Source organism: Balearica regulorum, chromosome 9, assembly GCF_011004875.1.
Source record: "Balearica regulorum gibbericeps isolate bBalReg1 chromosome 9, bBalReg1.pri, whole genome shotgun sequence".
Classification (NCBI taxonomy): domain Eukaryota; kingdom Metazoa; phylum Chordata; class Aves; order Gruiformes; family Gruidae; genus Balearica; species Balearica regulorum.
Genome location: NC_046192.1, coordinates 3,330,299 through 3,354,510, shown reverse-complemented (window position 1 = coordinate 3,354,510; position 24,212 = coordinate 3,330,299). Strand labels below are relative to the sequence as shown.

Below are 24,212 nucleotides of genomic sequence, written 5' to 3'. Positions count from 1 at the left end.
TTAGCTACAGTTACTGTGATGACAGCTCTCAACTGTGCCAGCTATAATCCAAGAACTTTCTAATGTGGGAAAGACTAAAGCCTCATAAGGAAAAGCTAGATTAGCCTTAAACCAAATTTATGCTAACATACCCGTTCTCGAAGAGACCATGGCAGGAGAACTCTGTATCTCTCAAAGAACTCCTCGAAGCTGTAGCGAATTGGGTAGCCAGCTTTCCTGATTTGAATGGTCTCCATCATCCCTGAATATCGCAGCTGTTTGATACACAGCTCCCGGTCAAACAACTGAAAGGGAAAGCAGACAAGGAAGAGACTTAGCACTGAAAGAAGGTACGCATGCAGCATTCCTCAGAACATGTCTATTAACCTCCAACCTCAGAGTGCCTGCAAAATGGCCAACTGTGCTTTTTTTAATTGCACTTCTTATTTCTTTAGTGCCCGAAGTTAATTCATTACAGGCAAAACCAAGTCACCCCAAAGGGTCTTGAAATTTGTGTTTATCATCAGTGGAAACAGACCATTAACTTAAATCTGGCTTTAGCAACCGTTTTCAATTCTAGAACTGCAATTTCAGATGAACAATAAATTGTTCATATAATCATGCAGGTCTGAATAACTGCAGTAGCAACTTCAGCCGTTTGGGCATAGCCATGCACGAGTGCTGCTAAGTTCATGTAATGCAGATTAAGAATAGGCTCACTACACCACATGCAGTACATTAAAAATCATTAAGTCACTTGACCAACACCATGCAAGTTTTAATGTAGAACTGGGTCATGATCTCCTGAGTTTCAGTCAAGTGTCTTAATGACACTCTCTCTCTTCTCCTGTAGTGCCAAATTAAGCCACATCACTCCTCTTAAACCAACAGCTCTTCTATTCTCTCTCAGGCTGTTTCATAGTATGATCATTGTTGGATCCTAGTGGGTTTTGTTTGCCCACTTGCTGAGGGACTAGAAACTCTCCAGTTTTGTCTTTATCTTTACAGGAAAGGCTTTTACAGCTCCTCTCAGGAATACACCTATGTGCTTTTTTGGCCATCTATGATGCTTTTAGAGATGTTTTTGTAAATTAATAATGCTATATCCTATCACCCTTTTTATTCTAGTAATAGCCTGTACTCCAGCTCTTCTTGGCTGAAGTACAGATACAAAACGCTACATAGCAACTGACAGCTTTTTCTCATTAAAAAGTTTACTGAAGACAAGACCTCATATTGTTAAAACATTACCAGTGGTTTCTTGTAGTCATTTGGTTTGATGCAGCGGATGAAGTATGGCTGGCACTGCTCAAGGATTTTCATTAGTTTTTCCAGGGATTGCTTGAACTGTCCTCCCAGAGTAGAGAGCCGTTTGGTGGTATCCAAGCCCTGGGAAGAGTAAGCACATGATGCCTGCTACATCATTCACTGTCAGAGGGCCAATTAATAAATTGTTGTATTTTTGTACCACGGAACAGTATCACACAACTGCCAGAAAAAATATTTACCTATGTAGGAGCTAAATCTGCCATCTGTATCTTATTAATTTGGAGTTATTCTTGCAAAGAAACCCCACTGAGCTCTTTCTCCTACTTGGCCACTACGTTGTAGCAGTGGGGGTGGCTGTGGTAGAACAAATTCCACCCACAGGAGCACACATAGGCCTGTCTCTTCCAACCAAGGCTGTGTTTAGTGTAGGACCTGGGTGCCAAGCTATTATTCATGGGTGTGTGCCTGAAAGCTTGGTTGAGAAACCGCCACTCCCAGAGCAATTATAACCTCCAGGCCAGATGTTTTGTTGCCATCTCATAGCTAACTGGGAATGCTAAAGATCCAGAACAGCTCATTCCTTAATGACTAGGATGACTGATCACTTTGCTCATTAATACTAGAGTAAGCAAGGCAAACTTTTACTGGAGGATAAGGTAAGAGCTAGTCTATTTATGGCTGCATATAATGTGCTTTATATCTCACTGTTCCTGGGTTGAACCCCTGAGGGATTGCACTTGGCTGCAGTTAGCTCCTGACTTCCCCAGCCTCTCTGAAAGCACAGTTCCACCTATGTCTTCTTCACACAGATCATCACGACAGGTGTAAGCCTCTACCTCCTAGTACATTTTAAGGGCACATTTTGTTACAGTGACAACAGTGCAGATTCCAAGTAACAAAAGAACTCCAGCGGCCTTTTACATTGCAGCACAATACAGCTAGTTTGTTTGTTTGGGGGGTTTTGGTGGGTTGTGGGGGTTTTGTTTTGTTTTTTTTCCAAGTAAATAATTTAAAGTCCAGTGGCTCCCCTCACTTTCATGGTCTCTCCGGTACCTCATTCTGCTAGTTCTTAGTTTAAACTGCCCTTTCTAACACTCAAGTCCCCACTTTCTGCTTTAGCTACAGGGCAACGCTGCCCTCCAGCGACCAAACACTCAGGCCTCTGGAAAATAGTTCTTGGGAATGTCTCATAGCAGCTCTGATGCATCTTAGGGCTAGCAAACGTTTGTTTGAAGTAGGTATGATAACGGCATATACATGTTTAAGTGGTATAAGAGTTAAAAGCAGTTTGCACTTCCATATCTTAGAGGCCTTTCTGCTATAGCAGTAAATCAGCGTGATGGCCACACAAGTCTGAAGCCCATGCCCTTGTGATCTCACTCACATAACATTGTTAAAGCTGAATTTGTTGTTGAGATGGTGGTGACTTTTCTCCCCTGGTGAGTCAGGAGAGCAACTCTGAGACCTCAGGACAGCAAAGTTTCTTCTGGCACTTCATTCACTATTCTTTTCTGTAGCCTGCTTCTTAGGCTTCCCAACGGTGGCCCAAGCTATTTGAAATTAATGGGGCTATTTCAGCTAACTTCTGTGCATTTTGAAATAGCAGTAGCCTACATTTAGTATCTCATTGCTTGACATGCTGCTGTACTTTCTAAATCTAAGGAAAGGGTTTTTTTCAATAACGCAACCTTATTTATAGAGACAAGAAACATTAGAGCAATGTAGATAGAACTGATATTTAATCTGAAGGTATTAATAGCATTTAAGAGATGCTAAGTCAGTTCTCTGTTGCTGCTTGTACCACTTCTGACATTCTTCTCCCTCAGGATGTTTACCTGTCCGTGGCCAGATGTTCTGGACAGCAAAAAGCCACATTGGGATAAAGACTGAGGAAGAAAGGACAGGATCAGAAAACAATGCCAGGACAACAGACAGATAACAGGTAAGATAGCAAGCTGACTGTTTGTTCTGTACCCTGACAGGAAAACTCAAAGATACAAACATTAAGTACCTTCACACAATGATGACACTGCATAGTTAAATGCTCAGAAATCGAGGTATGTGAAAGTTGCAGCAGGGCAGAGAACTTGAACTTTGCCCCATACTGTTTCCAGTCCACTGTGCTTTACAACCTCATTTTCACTAGTAACAGGACAAGGCTCACTACACCACTAGGCACAGATGATTTTGTGATAATTAGCCATCACGAACTTTGTCACAAAGCCTCTGGGCCTAGAGGGAGAGGTAAAGTTGCAGCAATATGCAGGGTAGTGAGACTGTGTCTACAGGTGTCACTGGGAGCAGGAGACAGAGTATCTTTCCGTGACAGCACAGCTATTTGCTCCTTTGTGCTAGCCTGTCAGCCCTCTGCAAGAAGGAGAAGGCCAGGGCCCTCCTGCTAGTTGCCCAGTCAGACCCCTTGGTGTTACAGTCCCAGCAGACTGGCTATGTGTGCAGTATGACAGCAGTTTAACTGCTGAGTTCCAGACAGGTACCGGCTTTGCAGAGGGGTCTCTAGCTGGTGCCTTGTTCCATTGCAGTGAACCTTTTGAACTACAGTTTCCTCCTACTAATTTACACCCATCCTGGCAATGTGGCTGCAGTATGGATTCCTGGGCAGACACAAAGCAAACCCATCCAGCTGATGACAACATGTGGGGAGGTAGCATGACTCATGCTTCTGTGACAGCCTGCAGGCATGGCTACACAGATGTGCAGGGATGCGGTCCTGGGAGACAGGACTGACATTACACTTGATTACAGCATGAACACCAGATCCTGACTTTTCCTGCAGACTCCTTTGCAGAAATTAGTTGAATGAAAGGGACGGGGATTTGCAGAGACAGTGCAAAAGAAAGAGGAGGTCAAGAACAGCCAGAGCCTTATGGAAGGGAGGAGAAATGAATTGTTTCTGCAACCCAGTGCCAGTAAGCCAACCTTGTAGGCCTGGTCAGCTCCAAGATGCCGGATGGTCCCACGTCCCAGACTAGGTAGAGTTGTTTCCACCTGGAAAATCTCTCTCAGGAATTTGTTTTTGGAGGAATGAACCACTTGCATTACATTAGCACTTAGTGTGTCCCGATTTTTCTCCAGGAAATCTGTAAGATGGAAACAATAACAGCCTGTCATCTCTGCAGCCTGCTGGCTGTAGCGCCACTCTGTCTAGCTAAAATCCACTTCATTTACAGTAACTCGCAGACTAGTGTAGAGTGATACTTCTGACCCCCTGATCTGACTTCAAATCAACACTGCTCTGGAGTGTCACACATCCAGGGCAGGTCATGCCCTTCTCTTCAGCCTCCATATCCAGCAGATAGGCTCACCTTTTGATTCATAAAAGACAACCCCAGCAAAGTGGTTGATGCCAAACTTAGTGTCATGGACACTCTTAGGTGGGATGTAGATGTTACTTTTGCCATGGAGGGAATTGATTTTGACAAGCATGGTGGCATCTGTGCCCTAGAAACAAACACAGGCAAAAAAAAGACAGTTAAGCAGATTACCCCCAGCACTGGCCTATACTCAATGAACAAATACAAATGGTGCTCAGAGATAACAAAAGCTCAAATTCTGCCTCTGATTTGTGTAGTAGATCTGGAGGAAAGTAGTGCCAGGAGTGTCTTCCCTTTTATAGAGACCCTTCTCTCAAGCATCAGGACAGAAACCATCAGGACACCACCAGAGCGTAACGTCTGGTATTTTAGGGCTGTACACAAGCCCCCATAACATTACTAACATCACCACGTGCACTGAGAATTTCCCAGATCTTTGGACCTCACAAGCAGAGCCCCTCACCAACATTCCCAGGCCATCCTACCCAGCCATGCTCTGAGCATGCTTCTCTTCAAGGGATGCCATCATAATCTCATTCCCTTGTGGTGCATGTGAAGCTAGCTCTGCTCGCTGGCCTGTGCTAGGGGTAGTGAATGCTGTGTTATCTGAGGAGTCACGTGCTCCAGGAATCACAGAGGAGATGCTTTCTTGTCCTGACTGCAGGACATACAGTGGGGACCACCCTCTTCCTAGGGAAGAAAGGGGAAAGCTGTCTGCCTGTACATGATCCTCTCAAATTATTACCGAACAAACTGAGGCAGGGGCTTGCTTTTCTGGACAAGCCCACATTGCCATCTGATTCTTGTACCAGCACTCCTGCTTAGCCTCACCATGCTCCGGAGACTATGAAAATCCTCTGCAGGGATGTCTGAGATCAGATGCTACTTTCATCTCTGCTCTTTTGTTTGAGATGCAGAATAACATTTCCTCGCAATGGTGACATGGCTTAACTAGGTCTGTCATCCAGGAGAAGAAAGAGCAAGCTGCAGCCCAGACCAACAGCAGAACAATACTCAAACAATATGCAAATTCAAAGATTTCCTGAGAAGCCCTTGTAAAATAATCTGGACTCCTTCCTTCTTTGTCTGGAACAGCTGTAAGAGTTTCAACGGCAAGGTACCAGAAAGAGCACACTCCAGCAGGGAGTGAAGCGTTTGTACAGTGAGCAAATTTAAAAGGAACACCTATGGGGAGAAGACATTGCCTTTCACAATGTATCCAAAAGCCACCTTTGCACTTTTCTGTGTCTAAAGCCAAGCATTTCCTGTGAGCTGTGTGCAAAGCCAGGAATTACAGGTGAAAACAGAAGTTTACCTTTGGGAATCTACTCTCTTCATCAATGAGGGAGATGATATTCATAGGCTTGAGTGCGATGACTTCCAGAGCTTGGCGGTTATCAGTGAAGTCAATGTTATTCCAGGCAATGTGCTCCACAAGGTATTCCTCTTGCTCCAGCTTGAAGACATGGTGCACGAAGAACTGCTGAAGGTGTTCATTGGCAACGTTAATGCAGAGCTGCTCAAAGCTGAGGGTGGACAAAATGGGAACCCGTGGTCATCCTTGGCCAGTGCTGCACTGCTCTATGGTATTTGTTTATTCTCTGTATTAAATCCATATCCAGACATACTACTGCTATATTCCACAGTGTTAATGATCACCACCACTGCATGTTGCCAATCTTAGCAATATAAGGGATGCATCTTCTGCTATGATAAAGATAAGCAGAGGTGAGCCAGCTGATGATTGAGTGTTGCTAAGCAAGGAAAGATCTTGGATGTGTTTCAAGAAACTCTGGAGATAAAGGGGAACATGTAACTGTGAAAATAGCTTGACTGTATGAGTGTATGACACAGTTTTACTTGCACTGGCACTGCCAATTCTTTTGTTAGTTACTCCTTAATACTGCATCTGAATTTAATTACCTTGTAATTGCTGTGGCACACTGTGTATGCCTGTGGAGTGCTCACTACAGTGAAGCCCCATGTGGGTTGCAGCCTTTGGGAATAGGATAAAATAACAGGAGAGAAAACAAAAGATAGAAGATGGCCTGAACAGATCCTAGGCTGTGTTCTGAAAGTCAGTGAGGAGTATTATCTTCTTGAAAGCTAGCAAGATGCATCATTTGAAATGGATTGGAAAAGACTGCAGAATATGTGCTGATGGTTTGTGGAGTACTGATGATACGGTACCATACAGTTGAGAGAATTGCTGCCCCCGTAGAGAAAGGCAAACAGAAATAGTGCTTTGGGACTGAAACCACCAGTAGGAGAGGTAGCAGTGGGACAATGGTATACCAACCAGGTATTTTGCTGACCTGTCAGCAAAGAGTAGAGAAATGAAGCACCCTCAAAAAAGGGATGGGGAACACTGAGCAAGATAGAAGCATGAGCTGAAATGGGAAACACAACATGGCCTCCTTTGTACTACATGCAAAATGTATCCCAAGAGACATCGTAGAAATGCTATGGAACAAGAAAGTTTGGGACGTACCACATCCTTACACAGTGGCTGCCTGCTCATAGCAGCTTCATAGCCATCTCCTCTGAGAAAAGTCCTGAGGTTTTGTAATAGACACGTGCAATGGCTGTGCCAAAATTAAGGTTGGAGGAGGAGGCAGAAATATGACCAAGACTGAAGAAAAATGAAATCTGTGTATGATCATCATTGGGAAAATTCAGTGATGGAAATTTCACTGCTTTTCTGAGAATCAGGATGATAATGAAAGAGCATGTGTCTTTTTTCATTCTTTCCCTTGACATCAGCTGCTTTTCAGCTTCTCAGTAGAAATTAATCTAGAGCCTCCTACCTGTTGTTATTGAAATTTTCAAACCCAAAAATGTCCAACAGCCCAATGGACTGACGTCTGCCTTTAGGCTTCTGAGAAGCTGGGTTGAAAATGGCTGAGTTGATCTTCTTCACTATCCACAAGAAAATTTGTCCATATATACCCTGAGAAAAAAATTAAAGAGGAATTAGAGCCCATCATTAGAGTCTTTGGACATAGTTTACTGCTTGCTATTGTGCTGCTACAATGCTGTCAAACTATGCCTGAAAACTACAAGGGACTGGAGCCCTCTGGGCGAGTATTTGCCACATAAGGCTCCTCAAGCGGTAAGACAGCTCTGAAAGCATCCCCAGTCTTCAGAGAAGATGTAAACCCCAGTACCTTCACAAAGGCATCCCTCCCATCTGCAGCTTGAACTATGTTCAGAGGCCTGGACACACTTTCTCCTCGGACAATGATGGAAAGGTTTGTGAGGCTATTCTGGAGTTCACTGGAGTCTACCTGGAGGAACAGTCATGGCAACCCGGTTATTCCAGGTGGATAAAGAAGATCCAGCAAAGTCTGTCTCAGGAAGAGGGCTGTGACACACTGCCTGTCCAGCAGCATTCACTGGCAGCCTGCTGTCCCAGTTAAAGATGTCCCAGTTCAGAAAGACATCTGCAACAGCATCGCTTGAGTGTAAGCAGGAAGAAGGGGACATGCCTGTTATATGTGCATCCATACATAAACACTCCACAGAGACATGCTTTGTCAACATGGAACAAGGGTGAAGGACAGAACTAGTAAGAGAAGATGAGATTCCATTACCTCAAGCAATTTGGTTGCGATTGAAAAGTGTGGCGAGTCCATCACATCAGAGCAGTCCAAGTTGTCGTACACAGCCGCTACAATGAGGAAACAGTCAATCTCAGGGTGAATAATTTCTGCTATGTTGCGGGGCTGTGCTGATATTACAGCTGTATTTCTGTAACTCTGTAGCTCTGGGAATGCAGCAAGGCAATAAGTTCCCTTTTGAAACTCCCCAGGATTGATGATTTTACTAAGGAGGGTCCTGATTTCACCCAGAGATCTGGGGATGTACAGGGCCCTCACAACTCCAGAACATCACGCTAAAAATAGCTGCAAAACTGACAAGGTTATTAATTTTAAATAGTAGCTATCGGGGATCTGGGGAAGTGGTATCTGAGTCCAGGAAATGTGTTTCTGAAAATATTTTTTCCGTGTATCTGGCTAGGGGGAAATTTAGACAATGAAAGGGAATGAGGGAAATCACTCATTTTAGCAGCCAGCATTACTCCAAAGAATCCAGCTGGCATCACTGTGTTGGGCCCTCTGTATCATGAAGTGAGAAGGAGTCTTTTTCTGAAATGTGAGAGCTTCTGGCATCCTGCTGGTGGCCGTCTCAGCCTGTGCCTGTGCCATACCAGAAGTGCACTTATGCAGGTGAGTATTCACCAAACGCAGCCAGGAAAATGAGTGTTATCATCTCCACAACAAACATCATTCAATTGCTCCTGTGTCCTCTGGCTTGCATAGCACAACAATCAGCAAATGTAACATAGCATTATGTTATCTGTTGTTTCAGTTTGCGTGATAAGGGCCTATTTATAACCATGGAAACCTGACGGTGTGATAAAAATAATAGTAAGATGATGTTTTTTAAAGGGCAGAGCAGCACAACCTAATCTGTACAGGTGGAAGCAGGCAGCACCTTTAGCCTTTACCAGGAGTCTGAAGAAATGCCAAGCACAGACAATGCTGTGTTTACCTTCAAACTCTATATTCCCCAGGTGCAGGATCGCAGCCAGCAGCTTGCTGATGTCCCAGTACTCAGAATCTGAGAACATGAGGATCTTCATAGCCGAGCGGATGTGGGCATAATCCTTCGCATCATTCCGGCCGTCGCAAGACATGCAGTTTCCCTGCAAGACACCACACCCACAGGTGAGGAAAATCCTCCCGGTGACCCGTACAAGGAAGAAAGGACCTGCAGGCTGACAAACCCTTGTACACAATTAGAAGCTCTGTGAGCCGCTTGCCACAAGGTGCAAAGTAAAAACCTTTTTAAACTTTCTATATGCTCTTCCCATGGCTGTTTCTTCCCTCATCTCTATTCTTAAGATGAGAACATTAGCAGAGGGCTAAATAATGCATTTCCCCAGGGCTGGACTGAGTACTGGGGAAGCCAAAAGGAAAAGCTAAGGGAATGCTGCTGTGGAGCACAGGACAGGAAATTTTGACAAGGCTGCCTACACTACAAAGCCATGCCTGTTACCTTGGTCTCTTCTCTCTACCTTGTCAATGGACAGTTAAGAGCCCTAATCCCAAATCAAAGCAAGGAGAACTGGATCAGTACTAGAAGGCAAATCTCAAAATAAGCATATTAGGATCTAGTGGAAGGCAGATGGAAGCATCCAAGTGAAGTATTTTGAGATGTTTTAGTTTGCAGCATGTAAAGCTTGTGGCAATGGCTGATCTGAACAAAACCATGGCTATGTTCTCCTTTAATCTAATCCTCCTATCTCTGTATTATACTGCCCTACTGCTGACCCAAGGAACTTCAGACCTTTTTATAGAATGGCCAATGTATGAATTGCGCTCATCAGCTCTTGCTGCAAGATCACTGCTATTTTGAAAACATTACATTTGAAAAAATCTCCAGCAACTTTAATGGTTTTGCTTGTGAGATGCCAGAAACAGCTTTATAGGCTTGATTTAATTTCCTCTGAAACTAGATGCCCAGCTCCCATTGGCTTCAGCAGAGGCAGGACTTAGCTCCATTTTTCTACAGCTGTAGAATAGCCCAAATCAAACCAGCTGACATATTTAATATGGGGTAGGTGCACAGGCTCAAGAACAGGATTTTCACAATGCCTTTCATCCCCTAAGCCAAAAAATTAGCTATTTTCATAAATGTCAGCTATGACCATCCCACTTCTGCCACTATGGCAACATAAACCCAGACATGGACATTAACATTTGCTGTAGGAGGTTAGATTGAATGTCAGCTTCCTGCATTATGTATATAAGATTTATCAGATACAAGGACTAGGATTCTTGGCACTGTTTCTGCTTATTCATTTTCCCCTAAAATATATATACCTGATTAGTATTCTCTGTGGCATGAGATCTGAAATCTGAGTACCTGTGAAAGTGAGGGATATTTCCTGCCTGCTTTAAGATGTCCTTTTTGTTTCTTAAGTCTGACTTTGTTAGAAAGCTTTGAACTGCCACAAGCTGCCTCCCAGTGGTGGACATTTCAATAGATCTCTGAAACTGAGGCTCACAGCACTTTTGGTGTTACTGCTTTTGGTACCCTAAGGAAAGAACTGTTCAGATTTGGTAACTACCCATCTGCAGCTCCTGTTGATTGTAATTGCTCGCTGGGAGAAGCAAATGGCAGAGGGTTAATGGAGAAGAAAGCAGAAACTGTTACCATAGTGAGATAAGCGTACTCTGAAGCAGTGCCCAGATTCAGCATCTTTTTCTGCTCTGTATTCATCCCCATTAGCATGCAGTAGAAGATGTGATAGTTCCTCTCCTCTGGAGCCTAAAAGAAAGAAATAGGCCAATGGACAGCCTTGTCAGCATAAGCTTGTAACACAGGAGCAGGCAGAATGTACATCTGCCAGTGCCCTCACCTGCCGGCAAACCCGGGACTTCTCCAGAAGAAACTGTTCTATCCGGGCTCCTTCTATCACACCATTTTGGTTGAAGTGAATATCAATGTATTTCCCGAAGCGGCTTGAATTGTCATTTCGAATTGTCTTGGCATTCCCAAAAGCTGATGGGCAAGGGACAGAGATAGTATCTGGATTATTGCAGTTAATGAACATCAAGTCTATTTTTTATGCCCTTCTTTTTCACTGCTAGTATTTTTACAAGTTGTGTTCCAAATGACAATGCTGACAAGCGCTGAAGAATGCCTGCTCTCAGGCTGCCTCCTAAAGAAAGAGGCGGGCATACTGTGCATCCAGATAACGGGGTCCTAAAAGATACATTCAAATGATCCAAATGCAGCCTACATCTGGCCAGCCAAGAGAACTGGGCAAGTCTGAAGACCTCTAGAAGGACTTACTGGGAACACATTTGATACCTCTACAGAGAAAGATGGGTGTCTCAGGGAGCTCCCCTATAGGTACATCCGTGCTTGGTCAGTCACTTTGCTACCATCTAGTGCAAATGCTAAACCAGGGGTCTTTACCTTGGGCTCTGCATTCCCAAGGACTCGTGCTCCTGGCAGTTCCGGGTTACATACTATAGTGGCACCTCCTCCTACAACATGGGAGCTGCTCTGGACTTTGTGAGGACATGGCAGAAAAGCACAGAGAACCTCTACCCTGCATCACCTGCATTTCAGGGTTTTTAGCAGTTATGCAAATACCATGGTTCAAAGATCTGTTTCTGAATTTTTTATCCTGATACAAAAATCCTGAGATAAAAGTGGTAAATCAGGCATGTTTGCTAAATAACCCACCTTCCAGAATGGGGTTGGCCTCTAGAATTTGCTGCTCTATCCAGGAATGCTGGCCGCTGACAGCTGCCAAAAACTGTAGTATTAGCTTTGTACTTTCAGTCTTCCCAGCTCCAGATTCTCCACTGCAGTAAGAAACCAGATCATTATAAGTTTCCTTTCTTCTTTTTTTGGCTAGGGTGGCAAAATGGCAGGCCAAGTGGAAAAAAAAAAAAAAATCCCACTTATATTTACCCGGTGAATGGCAGATCAGACTGTCTTTCATGGAGGGCCGGAGAATTTTAGTCTTTCATCATCTTATCTGCTAAAATTTAAGTTGGTTTTTTTAGACTTAGGCTGAGGACTAAATTCTCCCACTGATTAAAAACAAGCAAATCCATGGAAGACATTCTGTACCAGTGCAAATTAAATGACCGCTTTCTTTTCTTCTTTAATACATTGCCAGATTTTCAATGCTAGTCTTAGCACATGAACTGTGTTGCCTCAGCTATAATCAGATATTATTGCAATGGGACTATCTGGTTCTTCACTGATGATAAACTGAAAATGGATACATGTTATGTGTTTATAGGATGAAGAAAGCTCCCCTCCATCTTCAGGTTAGCAGAGGTTGTTTCTCTCTAGGAAATCTCTATTCTCAGAAAATACATGTAACAAGTATCATGTCCCCAAGGTAAAATATAGCCTGACATCACACAGGCTCATATTTTGCTTCTATATATGGTGACCATGTGCAGAATGTATCACCACACTCAAAGATTCTGGGGGAAAACAGTGGATTTCAGAAATCCATTGCTTATGTTCTACCTTTTGCAGCCCTAACTGAAAATGAACTAGCAAGGGAGAAAATATTTCCTTCCTGTTGTCTCTAGTCTTATCTGTGCCCTTCCATTTGGAAGATCTCCTATGTCCATAAAGGTGCCCCAGAAACATGCCAGACTTGGTTTCTGCTACTTGTCCTCTCTGAGTCCAGTCACCTGATCACACAGCACTGGTCTCTCTTATTCCTCTTCATATTGAAATAACAGTTGTCTGCGATGGCGAAGACATGAGGTGGTAGCTCTCCGATCCTCTTGTTACAGTACAGTCTGATCTGATCGACTGTGTAGAGCGGCAGCAGCTGGTATGGATTCACTGCTACCAATATTGATCCTGTGTAAGTCTGGAAAAAATTATAAGCATTACCTCTAGCAGCAAACCAGCAAACAAAAATACAACCAAAGCCACCTGCAGTATAAATCTAAACAGAGGCAGGAGGAGGACCCTGGGAGATTCACCGCAGCTCTTAGGTGAGGCTGAGAGCCCGGTTCCTCACTACAAGCTGCTATTAAATATCCCAGCTGTTTTGTAGTGGTTTTTAAGCTGCTCTTGTGTTCTAGTTCAGATGTAGCTAAACTTTGCTAATGGGCAAAGTTATGGTTGTGTTATTCACAAAGTCATTGAGTAACATTTGTAAGCAACAGCACCATTGAAATGAAGGAGGCTGTTGAAGGCTGTGGAAATGCAAGGCAGTAATATTGCTCAAGAACTCCTACATCAGACATCTCAGGCTGCTAGAGTAGTTATAACTGCAGTGTCTACAAAATCAGTCCTTGTTTACACTAAACATCACCACATCTGTGTTCTAAGAGGCAGCTCCTCTCCCACAGTGTAAACTGTAACATGGGCTGGATTTAGCTAACTGTCAGTCACTGGTGGAAATGATCGCTGTAGGAGGAAGTCAGCAGGGTCACTACCTATGCATATCTCTGTAATTTCAGAAACTGCTATTAGCTCTCTTCTTCACAGCCAAAGTACTCGAATGAAAGAAGAAAAAAAGCTATGTTGTGTCTCCTTGGCACACTCAATCAGTAGAGGAAGCAGAGGGCCCAATGTATGAGAGGCTTGCAGGCTCAGGTCACTCTGTTAAATGCGTAGTGGAGGTCGTTCCTGAAAGTACTATGCCTAGAGACCTTGGCACTCACATAGATTTTGTGCTCCTGGTGGCGGATGAGGAGGTTGTGCACCATGCCTGCTTCATTGAGATCCCCAAGGCGGATCATGTCTTCCACCCCCTGGGCAGAGGTGGGGTGCATCAGGCGCACCATGTGCATGTTCCGAGCCGTGATCCAGTGTTCCTGAAAAAGGCAAGCATCAGCTTTAATGTGTTATGCTGTTGCTCAGAGGCAAACAAAGGAGAATCATGTTACACCAGAGTGAGATTCAGTATAATCCATGCTGAAACCAGCATGTTCTAACAAACAGTTGAGTGAACTACAGAAATTAACTGGTTTGCTGCTCAGGACCTGATGATTTAAAATGCTGGATGAAGCCATTCAGGTGGGTTCTGGACATCACTAAATTTAGCATTGTTCAGAGCGCAGCTCTGTCAGGTCATCACAGCCACAACATTGTATGAGGTAGGGATGAAACCCCAACTGGCTTTAGTGGGATCATTATTTCACCTAAAGATCCACCAAATTTAGGGATTGGAGCCTGTCCATTTCCTTTTCTTAACTATGTAGATATAACCTCTAGCTCAGGGAGCTCTAAATCTTCATAGTGCTGGGACCTGGGGATACTAGGGTATCACCCTATACTAGCTTTATTTTTATATTCTTTCATTTGGTACATCTTACCAGACATTATCAAAGTCAGACCATTTGGCTAGATGGAGCTTTGGTCTGACCCAATAGGGCCATTCTTATCAAAGTCAGACCATTTGGCTAGATGGAGCTTTGGTCTGACCCAATAGGGCCATTCTCTTGTGTACTTTGTACTTTCAAAATTTATGTTCATCTTTTACAGAAAGTTATAGCATAGCCCACCTTGCCTTCATCATCCTCCAGCAAGATCTGTCCTGAGTCAGATTCCTTCACAACTGCCCCAATAGGGACATTAAATTCACTGTTTGGTTGAGTGTCCAGCCACACATGATCACCCTGGGGAGAAGAAAAGTTACCAAGTACAGTGACATACTTTATGCCATGTAGCTCACAGGCATACATCTCTTGGTCTTAATTTTTTAGTGATTTGATTTCTTTAGCAGTGTTTAACTGTATAAGATCTTACTGCTCACAGGCAGTACAGTCTAACAGTTACAGTATCCGGACCTCCGAGTTCTACTCTTAGCTCTACGGCTCTCCTGGAACATAATTTTGGACAAGTCATCAAGTCCACTGTCTCACAAGAGGAAGTGAGGCAACACCTTTTACAAGGAGAGCAATTACTCAGCTCCGCTCCTCTCAGAGGTTGGCAGGGGGGCACAGTGAATGCTTGTAAAGTGCCTTGGTAGCCTCACATTAGCTATGGCATTCTTTCAGAAGAGATGCTTGAAAACATAGGTGTTACCAGGAAAAAGAAAAACAAACAAACATTTGTACAGATGCCTGGAAATGTAGAGGGCTCTGTCGCGAGAGTTTTAAGATAAATATTCCTTCTGCTGTTGCTGACATCGCTCTGAAATGTGAGTGCATCCATGACCTCTCTTCAGAAAAAAAAAACCACAAACCATTCTTTATTCAGCCCAACTCCTCTCTTCACATTTGTAGAGGCATGGCAGCATTCTGCCTCTCTGCAGAGCAAGCAAGCAAGAACTGCTCTGCTGTCACCGGAGGAAGGTGTGAGCTATGGCTGCCCTTTCCTAGGAATGAGCAGCATCTTGGTGTTGCCTACGCTACTGTTCTGGTTATACTCCCCTACTCCAAGCCCCCAGGAATACCTTCTCTTGCTCCAGGCACTAATACAGATTCAAACAGAAAGTTTTACTGTAATGGCTGGAACGAAAACTGAACAAAGCTGTAGGTCAGATCTTCAATGGGTATGAACTGACTTTCTAGCTGAGTGTCTTGTCATGTACAACTTTTGCTACATACTGTAGCATTTACTGTCAAAATTTCAAGGTTTTTACTGAAAAATTATTTCCTTTTCCTCTCCAAATACTTTATGGGCTTACATTTAAAACCAAACAACTGTAGTGTAAAGCATCTATAAACATTGCACAAGGTTATGATGAATGTTACAGACTAACAGCTCTCATCTGCATTGAATAAAACTCCAAAGATAGTCTGTGCAGTTTCAGTGCCACACCTTGTGACAGAGGTCACCAGCTCAGCATGAGCACAGCCAGGCCAGGCAAGACACCTCTGCATCTCTGTTCTAGATTGATATTATTTTATACCTTGTTGATACTGTGTTATTGCTACTTTCTTTTTTAGTTGAACCATGACGTTAATTTTCTCCTCTTTGGGCCTTAGGCTAATCAGTAAATCACAGCAAAGAATAGGACTTACCTTTCTGAAAACCACCATTATGTTTCAGATCACTGTATGTAACCTGCAGTGCCAAGAAGAACATAATATTAGGCCTGAAAAGGGCTCAGGCTTTGATCAGAACAGACAGTGGCTTTTCCTTGAGATGTTTCCTTGTAGAAAATAACAGCAACATGCTTTAAAGTAATTCTGTTTATGGATTTTGTTAAAGCAGAAGAGATCATAATAAGCTACACCCAATGTAGAAATAATGAAACCATCTACACAAAGCAAAGAACCTGCAGCACTAGGGTGGTGGTCTGCTCTCAGTTCTACTACATAACCCTGGAGATGCTCTCAGCCCTGAAGAGGTCACTGCGCACATTTTCATACCAAATAGTTCCCTCAGTCAAATGCTAGGCTCATTTATTGGCTGAACTTCCAGTTTGGCTGACAAATAAAAAGACCCCACAATGCAATGTAATTTGATGCACAATGGAGTTACCTTTGGCTGGTCCATTGACGCAGCAGTTCAGCTCATATGAGTGGCTAGCCTGGTGACACAGATTTAATTCATGCTTTCCTGAGCTGCTCAGTTCCCTCAGACCCTCACAGCTTCACCATATAGAGACTGAGGTTGAGAGTTCACCTTCCTTGGCTGGAATAGGAAGGGTTGCAATGAAGGCATGAGCAGCAAAATAAGGAACTGGACAGTACCACAATAAAATTAGGAGCTCACTATCAAGAGCATAACAATGAAAAGCTTGGTGGCCAGAAATCTACACCAGTGCCTTGATTCAGGGATGATGCTGTTTAGGCTGTGATCCTTGGAACAACCAAGAAACCAAAGTCTTCAGAAGCTGCTTCCTGTCCCATAGGCTACTGCAGCTGGATTTCGGGAGTGATCCAGGACTAGGTATAATTTGCCGGCTCCCACTCTTGCTACAGCAGGAAGGCTGCTGTATGTCTTTTACTGCATGTGGGAAATCACAGGCAAAGACTCTTTGCTAAGTTGCCTTTAAATGTTTCCAGAGTTCCAGACTGTTTTGGTTTTTTTTCTCCTGTTACCTCTTCCTACTAGCAGGAGTGATCCCTGCATGCTAAGGCTGTTGACTAACCTGTGATTAAGTAGCTGCTGTGTGCAGCAGACATCAGTTATTAGCCCAGATGTCCAAGGCCTCATATTCACAAACTTCTCACAGCTGTGTGACCCATTCTGCCCCCTCCATTTCTCTAAAGGGTCTAGCACACCCGGAGAAAAGGCTCAGCTCAGAGTTGATAATAAGAATTAAATGCTTGCAATAAGCAAAATGCCTCATAAAATGCTAACTTTGGAGCAAAAGTTAATTCTACTTTTAACCTTTTATCATCTATTATCAATGACGTTTTCTATAGCATTTTCTCTTAAACACATTTTACAGCTCATGCTCAATGAGGACATATTGAACCATCTGCATCCCTTCTGCACATTCCTGATTGACAGCAAACCGCTTAGAAACCACTTTACAAGATGAGTGGACACTACAGGACCAGAAAATTATCTTTGGCACTTATTACAGGCAAGCCCATGATCTCTCGGAACATCGCCCATGAAGAAGACAGACACCTGTTCTGGTTTTATCTTGACACTCAAATCCAAATTTCTCATAGCCTTTTGAGAAGTTATTTTATTCTGGCTCTAAATTATGCTTGCCTAGGTTTTGGACAGGTTCTTTGGAACATTTGAGCAAAACAAGAAAACTAGAAATTAGACTGAGTTGGAAGTTCCATTTTCTACTTGTGCTATACAGATAATGATCAAAATCCCAGTTTGCAGTACCATTAATATAAATGATTAATGGGCTACTTCATCAGTAATTTCACTGACATCCTTGAGATTTCTTCTGTCATGTGTAAAGGCTTTAAAATCTTATGGTTAAAGTTTTTGATAACTATTTACCAGTCTGTGTAATATGGATGGTATATATTTATGAGAGGTACCCAAATTTTATTACTTTTCTGATTGAATCATTTAAATAATTTTATGATTTATCTTCATTTAATGGCAGTGCTATACAAGTTGCTGAGGTTTAGATATTTGCAACTAAATTATATGAAAAGTGTTTCAAGTCACCACTTTATTTTTGGAAATTCATGCTCTTGAAAAACGAAGATTACCATTAAAAAAACCCTCAAGGTGAAGTTCAGGGTTACCATTGTTTTCTCCCTCTTGTTTTAATAAACTTCAATGTTAAAACATTGCAGTGAGAGAATTAGGGCTCATTTTATCACTTGCTTTCCTATAGCTGCTCACTGTTTTTACCTATGTTATTATGTTATTATGTTATGGAAGGTATAAATAGCTTCTGTAAATCATGGGCTCATTTAAAAATCGATGGGTGCATGAACAACCCTTTCTTCAGACTAAATGGAAGGAGTAATTACACTCCTGTATGCATGATACCGCCACTGTTGAGGGTTACACCAGTGTCTTAACCATCAGGAGGGCTATTAGGGCAGCAAAATGGAAACTGGAAGTGCTTCACAAGCTACATGATCTTTGTGCCCTATTTGTGGCTATAAAGGGCTATACAATAGCATGGATTGAACAGGGTTTCTAAGCAAGTCCAGAATGATTTACCACTTTAAAGTCATGATAAGATATGCTGAAAATAACTAATTATCAAAATTACAAAATGTATTGTGATCTCAAAGTGAAAATAAATAGGAACTTCAAGAGATGACAGACTGCTGATGTAGAAATCCAATGCTAACATACACTTTAAAGCAGGAGTTTTAAATGTAATTTTTACATAGGTGACCCAATAACAAGAAGACAAGTGGAATGTCAAACTTAGTAACAAAAGCTGGCACATGGAGAAACTGCAAATGCTGTTTCTCCAACACAACACCTGCTGACTGTATTAAGAATTGATTTTTCCCTGTGAGACTGGGGCAACCTCCAAGGCTCACCTGTAACTAAGACAATTCTCAATTTTGTAGCACAACATCTACAAAAATTTAGCAATACAACATGAATGTGTTCTTTCTGGCTGCTTGGGGTTTTTTTCTGTTGTTTTTTCACACTCTCTTAAGAAGGAACTTCTGTCTTTCATAATCAGTTATTCTTATGGTGAAGTCCTCATGTTCTTATTCCAGGACTCAGGAACTGGATCTGCGTATTAACTTCAAGAATGTGATGACCTGTTACTACGAGCGAGGCAAGGTGGTACAGAAGCCTGGTACTTAGCAAACATAGGACAAAGATAGGCCATGGTCAGCCACAGTGACTCACAACTGACGTACTTTTTCTGCAACAAAGCAGAAATGTCTACCCAGAACAAAGAGGGAATGGTATGTGCAAACACGAAACACAGCCATACTCCATCACATCAAAGGTATAGCTAGCTTCAGATCCAGTCTATGATAGCAGCCAAGAATGGACATGTAAGGGGGAGATCACATATAATCCCAGGACACACAGTTTCAACATTTAAAATGCTTATTCCCAGTTAAATCTTACGTGTCCAGTCCCCCACCTGCTTGAATGGCCACTTTCTGACAGTGCCTGGCTCTGTTGCTTTTCTTTCCGAAGTAATGCAGCACCGTGAACAAAACTGCACTGCACAAGATGGAAAATTACCTCTCCAGAAGAAATCTTCACTGTCTGGCTTCTGCAGCTTAGTTCGCCCTTTTTCATAAGGAGTGGAGTAAGAAGGAAAAGAAAGGTGAAACTGGTAGTGGTGCCATGAAGGGATCCCTCACCAAGTGCCAGTTCTCTGCTGCACAAAGGAGGAAATGACTGAAGCACAGTTATTTATTACAGGACTTTGCTCCCAGTTCAGCATATATGTCATTTCCAAGTCAGGTGTTCCAGTAAGCAGGAAGGGTAATTCTTGCCTGGGTGAACCTTAAACTTCAATTTCTGCACTATGCCTGAATCCTTTCAGATTTCTGGAAAGCACTCCCAGAAGAAAACTTTTAGCATCTGGTCTTACGCTGCTCCAACACCACTGACTTCCCTGGGGTTCTCTTGGAGCCAGCCTGTTAGGAGGAAAATCAGGCTCTCACCTCTCCCCTAGGTTTTGCACAGCTCTTTCTGCAAGGTCAGAAAACACCGATCAGTCTGTCCTGTGTGGACTGTGTTTCACAGTACCTAGAGCTCAAAGCAAATTAAACTCATGACACTTAACTGAAATTGATATACACAAACAGAAGAGTAGTATACCTGTAGAGAGGCAGATACAGGGTTTCTCCAGCCAGAGCAATGACTCAAGAGTCAGGCACATTTCCAGCCTAACGGTGAGCCCAAACAGCGAGGATGAGTTTTTTCCATCTACCTTAACCCAACTGTGTAACCTTCCTCCAGGGCACTGTACACAGCAGTTGCCTTGCCTCGCTATGCACTATTCTACGTGGCCTTTATTAAACATGAAAATGTGCAATAATTGTGAACATGGGCTAGTATACCTAATACCTTAATTCTTATTTTCTTGTTTCCTAGGTTCAATGTAGCTGCGCTGTACGATGGGAAAGACAACAAAAAGCCTCTGTGTTGGAGACAGGTTCTTCAGGTTCCTGCTGTAGTTCCATATCCAAATCAGAGGTAAGCATTCAAGCGTAGCAATAAATAATTGGGAGTAATATGTGTTTATCGACATTACATATTTGTGTCTAAATATTAGCCTTCTTACCTGAGGTTTTTGTTTAAGTTTTATAGCAGAAATGAAGATACAGGTGCAGAATTAGAACGAATGCCCTTCAGGGCTTGGAGACTTAGAGGCAGGAAACCACAAGGCAGAGAGGAGAGCTTTCTTTAAGTTTCTAACTGTGCATATCATTCTTACTCAAGGGGTTTGCCTCGAAGTAGTTCTTCAGCAGACTTTTATTTCTGATACAACCGTTTTTAGAAGTCTATATGCTGTATGTGATTAACAAAATTTCAAGCACCGAAAATTTCAAGTACTGATTTTATTAGATGAAGGTCAAATATTGGTAAATAAAGTACATACTTTTATGCTACCAAGGCAGATATCTAAACCCAATGCTTTTTGGTTAATTAGACTGCAGAGAAAAAAAGTGCCATGCATATTTCTTCAGCAAATGAAACATGCCTGTTGACATTCCAACTGGAGCAAGTTTTGGGGCAGAGAATCTCATTCTAAAAATATATACATTTTTAACACCTGTGACCAAGATGCAGTGGGGTGCTATTTCAGAAAGAAGTACAGTATTTCTGTCCTAGTACAGCATATAAACTGTATGAGACAGAAACATAGGGAACTCAAGGCAGTCTGAAAGAAAACCACGACTCATTGTATGGCTAAAATACATACTGGAAGGGAAATGGATTTCCACAGTTAAGTCTAGACACACTCAAGAGCCAGAAAACATAAGCTGAAGGAGACTTGATATACCAAGCAGAAGCAGCCTAGATGCTTTGTAAAGCACATGTACCTAGTGAGAGACGAGCAGGAGGCTTGCTAACGGCTTCTTCAGAGAAGTGCCTGGAGCAAGTATGGGGAGCTCAGGTTTGGAAGTTGCTGAGCTGTGGGAATGGGGAAAGGTGGGACCTTGCCAGGAGCGAGCAACTCTACTGCTGAAGACGGAGTTTGGTGAGGGACTCTGCAGGGCACAGGCACATTTGTAAATGTAATTAGGGGTAATTTGTAGTATGGTCTATGCTGATGAATAATGCACTGAGAAATGCAACAAATTAAAATTGGATAATCCCTGGTGAATTTAATCCTGCTGTTGTTCAGAGCAATAGGTCTGTCCAGATAGACATGTGTTAACAAAACTGCCTCTTCCTGACAGCTTCCTAATTAAGAGATTGATGTCAGGATCAAAGGGTTTAATTTGTACATGGCACTACCTCTCACATTTCCTCTCCAGCTAAATCAAAGTGGCCTTGTCATTTCTGCAGCACGGAGTCCTAGATGCCAAGCATAATTTTATGTTAAACTAGGTTTTTTCTGAGCTTTCTGAAAGGAGGTGGATTGGATATAACAATTTTCAATTTAAACTGTTCATTCAGAAGCCCTCCTGTCTACACTAACCTCCTTCCCTTCCTCTAAGCAGATTTGTAGCTTTAAGTCACTGATGTCTGTTAACTCTGAAAGGCGTACTGCAGGGAACAAAACAAACTAAATAAGAAGTACATACCAGCAAAGGATTTCCAAGTGCATCCCTTGGTTGTCTTGAGCATTCTGTCTCTCAGGGAAAGGTTTATTTCATTCCAGCCAGTTCATGATGTACAGAGAAGCAGACTGGTGGGGCTCTGGGATCTGTGTCATTACACACCTTCACACACGCCAAGTGGGCAGCTGCTTACTCTGCTTGCTAGAAGGCAGGTCATTCTCCCCCACTGTGCAATCCCATTATGGTCTGAGTGTCACTCCATCCTTCCTTTTGGGATGCAGCCAAGGTGGTATTACGAGAGTATATTACAGGCCGGTAAGTGCCAAGTTCTGGCTCATGAGGGACAAAGACATGTGCATGCAAGCGTGCACGCTAGTGCACACACACACACACACACACGTTACCTGCAGAATAGCTGTCAGAATTGATGGCCAGTTATTCAGCATTGCTGAGGTGAGGTTGCTTAAGACACAGGTGCATTCTGTCCTTTTGTGGTGCATGTGGCATGTCACAACACCAGGCTCGGGGTTAGGAGGTTTCCTTTCGGAAAGATGGGAATTCATAACTGTTAGGAAGGAACCTCTATGCCTCCTTCCACTTTCAGTAAATGCAGAAATTCTCTATTCTCTCATCAATGCAGCCTCAGTGCAGCTGGAATTTGGGACAGTGGCTTGCCATCACTGCAGAACATGACACATATCTATAAATAACTAATTTCTAAGGGAGGCTGCCATCATACTCCTGCTCAGAACTCTAGTATGTGATAGACTTCTGTGTTTTCTAGGCACCTTGGTACAATTTCCGGGTACCTTGGTACACATTATTCAATTTCTTTTTCTTTTTTCTTTGTTAGTTTCTATTTATTTCCCCTTCTCCATTATTTTCTGTTACATTACTCCCACCTTGTTATTTCCTACCTTAATGCTTTGTCTGCAGAGAACTTTATTTGTTGTGTTGTAATGAGTCACATTAAAGTTATACTGCCTTCTATTTAGTCAGTTGTAAAAAGCTGTTAAATATCTTTATTGAACACTGGAGCCTCCCATCACATATTGGCATGTGTGCCTGCTCCTTCCAGAAAAGATCCAACTGAAACCACACAGTGCAAAAGCTAAAGGCAGTAAAAGTCATATAGGAGCAGGACAAAAGGCAATTAAGAGCTTAGTGATCTGAGGATCACTAAGGTACCTTTGGGACTATCTGGAAAAGACCTATAGAGCTGTAAACAAAAAGACATTCTCTATATGTTTTATGTATGTTGCTTTCAGGGGAAAAAAAAAAGTTTTCTCCATTTTTGCTAAGAATATAGGATTGTATCCAAGAAACATCTGACGCCACTGCCAGTTTCTCCTTCTAAGTGAAATACTGCAGAAGATGTTGAGTAATGACTCAGTTCAGAGAGTTTAACTGTATTTATTAACATGGTACACTGAACACCCTGCATTGTAACCGTGCTTGCTGCTGGAGTGTGTTAGTTAATAATGGCTTAACCTCTCTGCTGTCCACTCTAAAGTGCCTCTAGCACAAAAGAAATACTGGCTCATTTTGCCCAGAGTGCTCAGCTTACTAAATTTTGACATCCCTGAACAAGAGCGTAGCATGTAGGATTATAAAAATCACTGTTGTTTAGAAATATCCTAAATAAGCCTCAACAGTTTTCTATTTGGCACACATTAAGCTGTGCCCTCTTAGAAAATGAAGATGTTTTTGTTTGCCACAGAAGAAGAAGAGAGGCAGGAGACCAGCACCGCGTGCACTTATTAGGCTTTCCATTTTAAAATGATGCACCAATGACAGAAGTCATCCTTAGTAATCCTCTACTGACATATCGTAGGCGTGCCACATAATTGAATAATGCAACTGCTCCGAGGATGGAGGTTACTAAAACAGAGCACAATAATTCCTGAAAAAGACAGGGGCCGTTCTCCCCCTGTGTTTACTCTGGAAGTCAGCAATTAGAGGGGAGTTCAGGGCTAACTTTCAGTTGATTCTGCAGGCTAAATCTGGAGGAACCACCCACACA

The 24,212-nt window shown here is 42.7% G+C and overlaps 1 protein-coding gene and 1 long non-coding RNA gene across 2 annotated transcripts in view; one reads left to right on the top strand and one right to left on the bottom strand.

Moving 5' to 3' along the window:
- MYO7B (myosin VIIB) overlaps nucleotides 1–19,836 on the bottom strand; it is a 51,443-nt gene extending 31,607 nt beyond the window's left edge. The window contains exons 1-17 of the mRNA XM_075760828.1: nucleotides 19,692–19,836; nucleotides 16,112–16,154; nucleotides 14,648–14,761; nucleotides 13,805–13,957; nucleotides 12,818–13,002; nucleotides 11,844–11,965; nucleotides 11,008–11,150; nucleotides 10,803–10,916; nucleotides 9,135–9,288; nucleotides 8,174–8,250; nucleotides 7,748–7,867; nucleotides 7,388–7,530; nucleotides 5,896–6,106; nucleotides 4,572–4,707; nucleotides 4,186–4,346; nucleotides 1,231–1,368; nucleotides 132–284 (exon numbers count right to left, since the gene is read on the bottom strand). Coding sequence (XP_075616943.1) covers nucleotides 132–284; nucleotides 1,231–1,368; nucleotides 4,186–4,346; nucleotides 4,572–4,707; nucleotides 5,896–6,106; nucleotides 7,388–7,530; nucleotides 7,748–7,867; nucleotides 8,174–8,250; nucleotides 9,135–9,288; nucleotides 10,803–10,916; nucleotides 11,008–11,150; nucleotides 11,844–11,965; nucleotides 12,818–13,002; nucleotides 13,805–13,957; nucleotides 14,648–14,761; nucleotides 16,112–16,129 — 2,142 coding nt within the window. The 5' untranslated portion in view covers nucleotides 16,130–16,154; nucleotides 19,692–19,836. The remainder of the gene's footprint in view (nucleotides 1–131; nucleotides 285–1,230; nucleotides 1,369–4,185; nucleotides 4,347–4,571; nucleotides 4,708–5,895; nucleotides 6,107–7,387; nucleotides 7,531–7,747; nucleotides 7,868–8,173; nucleotides 8,251–9,134; nucleotides 9,289–10,802; nucleotides 10,917–11,007; nucleotides 11,151–11,843; nucleotides 11,966–12,817; nucleotides 13,003–13,804; nucleotides 13,958–14,647; nucleotides 14,762–16,111; nucleotides 16,155–19,691) is intronic.
- The window catches only part of LOC142602891 (uncharacterized), a 41,056-nt gene extending 20,563 nt beyond the window's left edge, over nucleotides 1–20,493 (top strand). The window contains exons 6-9 of the long non-coding RNA XR_012836713.1: nucleotides 3,075–3,190; nucleotides 9,157–9,310; nucleotides 17,491–17,628; nucleotides 19,208–20,493. This is a non-coding gene — a long non-coding RNA (uncharacterized LOC142602891). The remainder of the gene's footprint in view (nucleotides 1–3,074; nucleotides 3,191–9,156; nucleotides 9,311–17,490; nucleotides 17,629–19,207) is intronic.
- The last annotated feature ends 3,719 nt before the right edge of the window (nucleotides 20,494–24,212 follow it).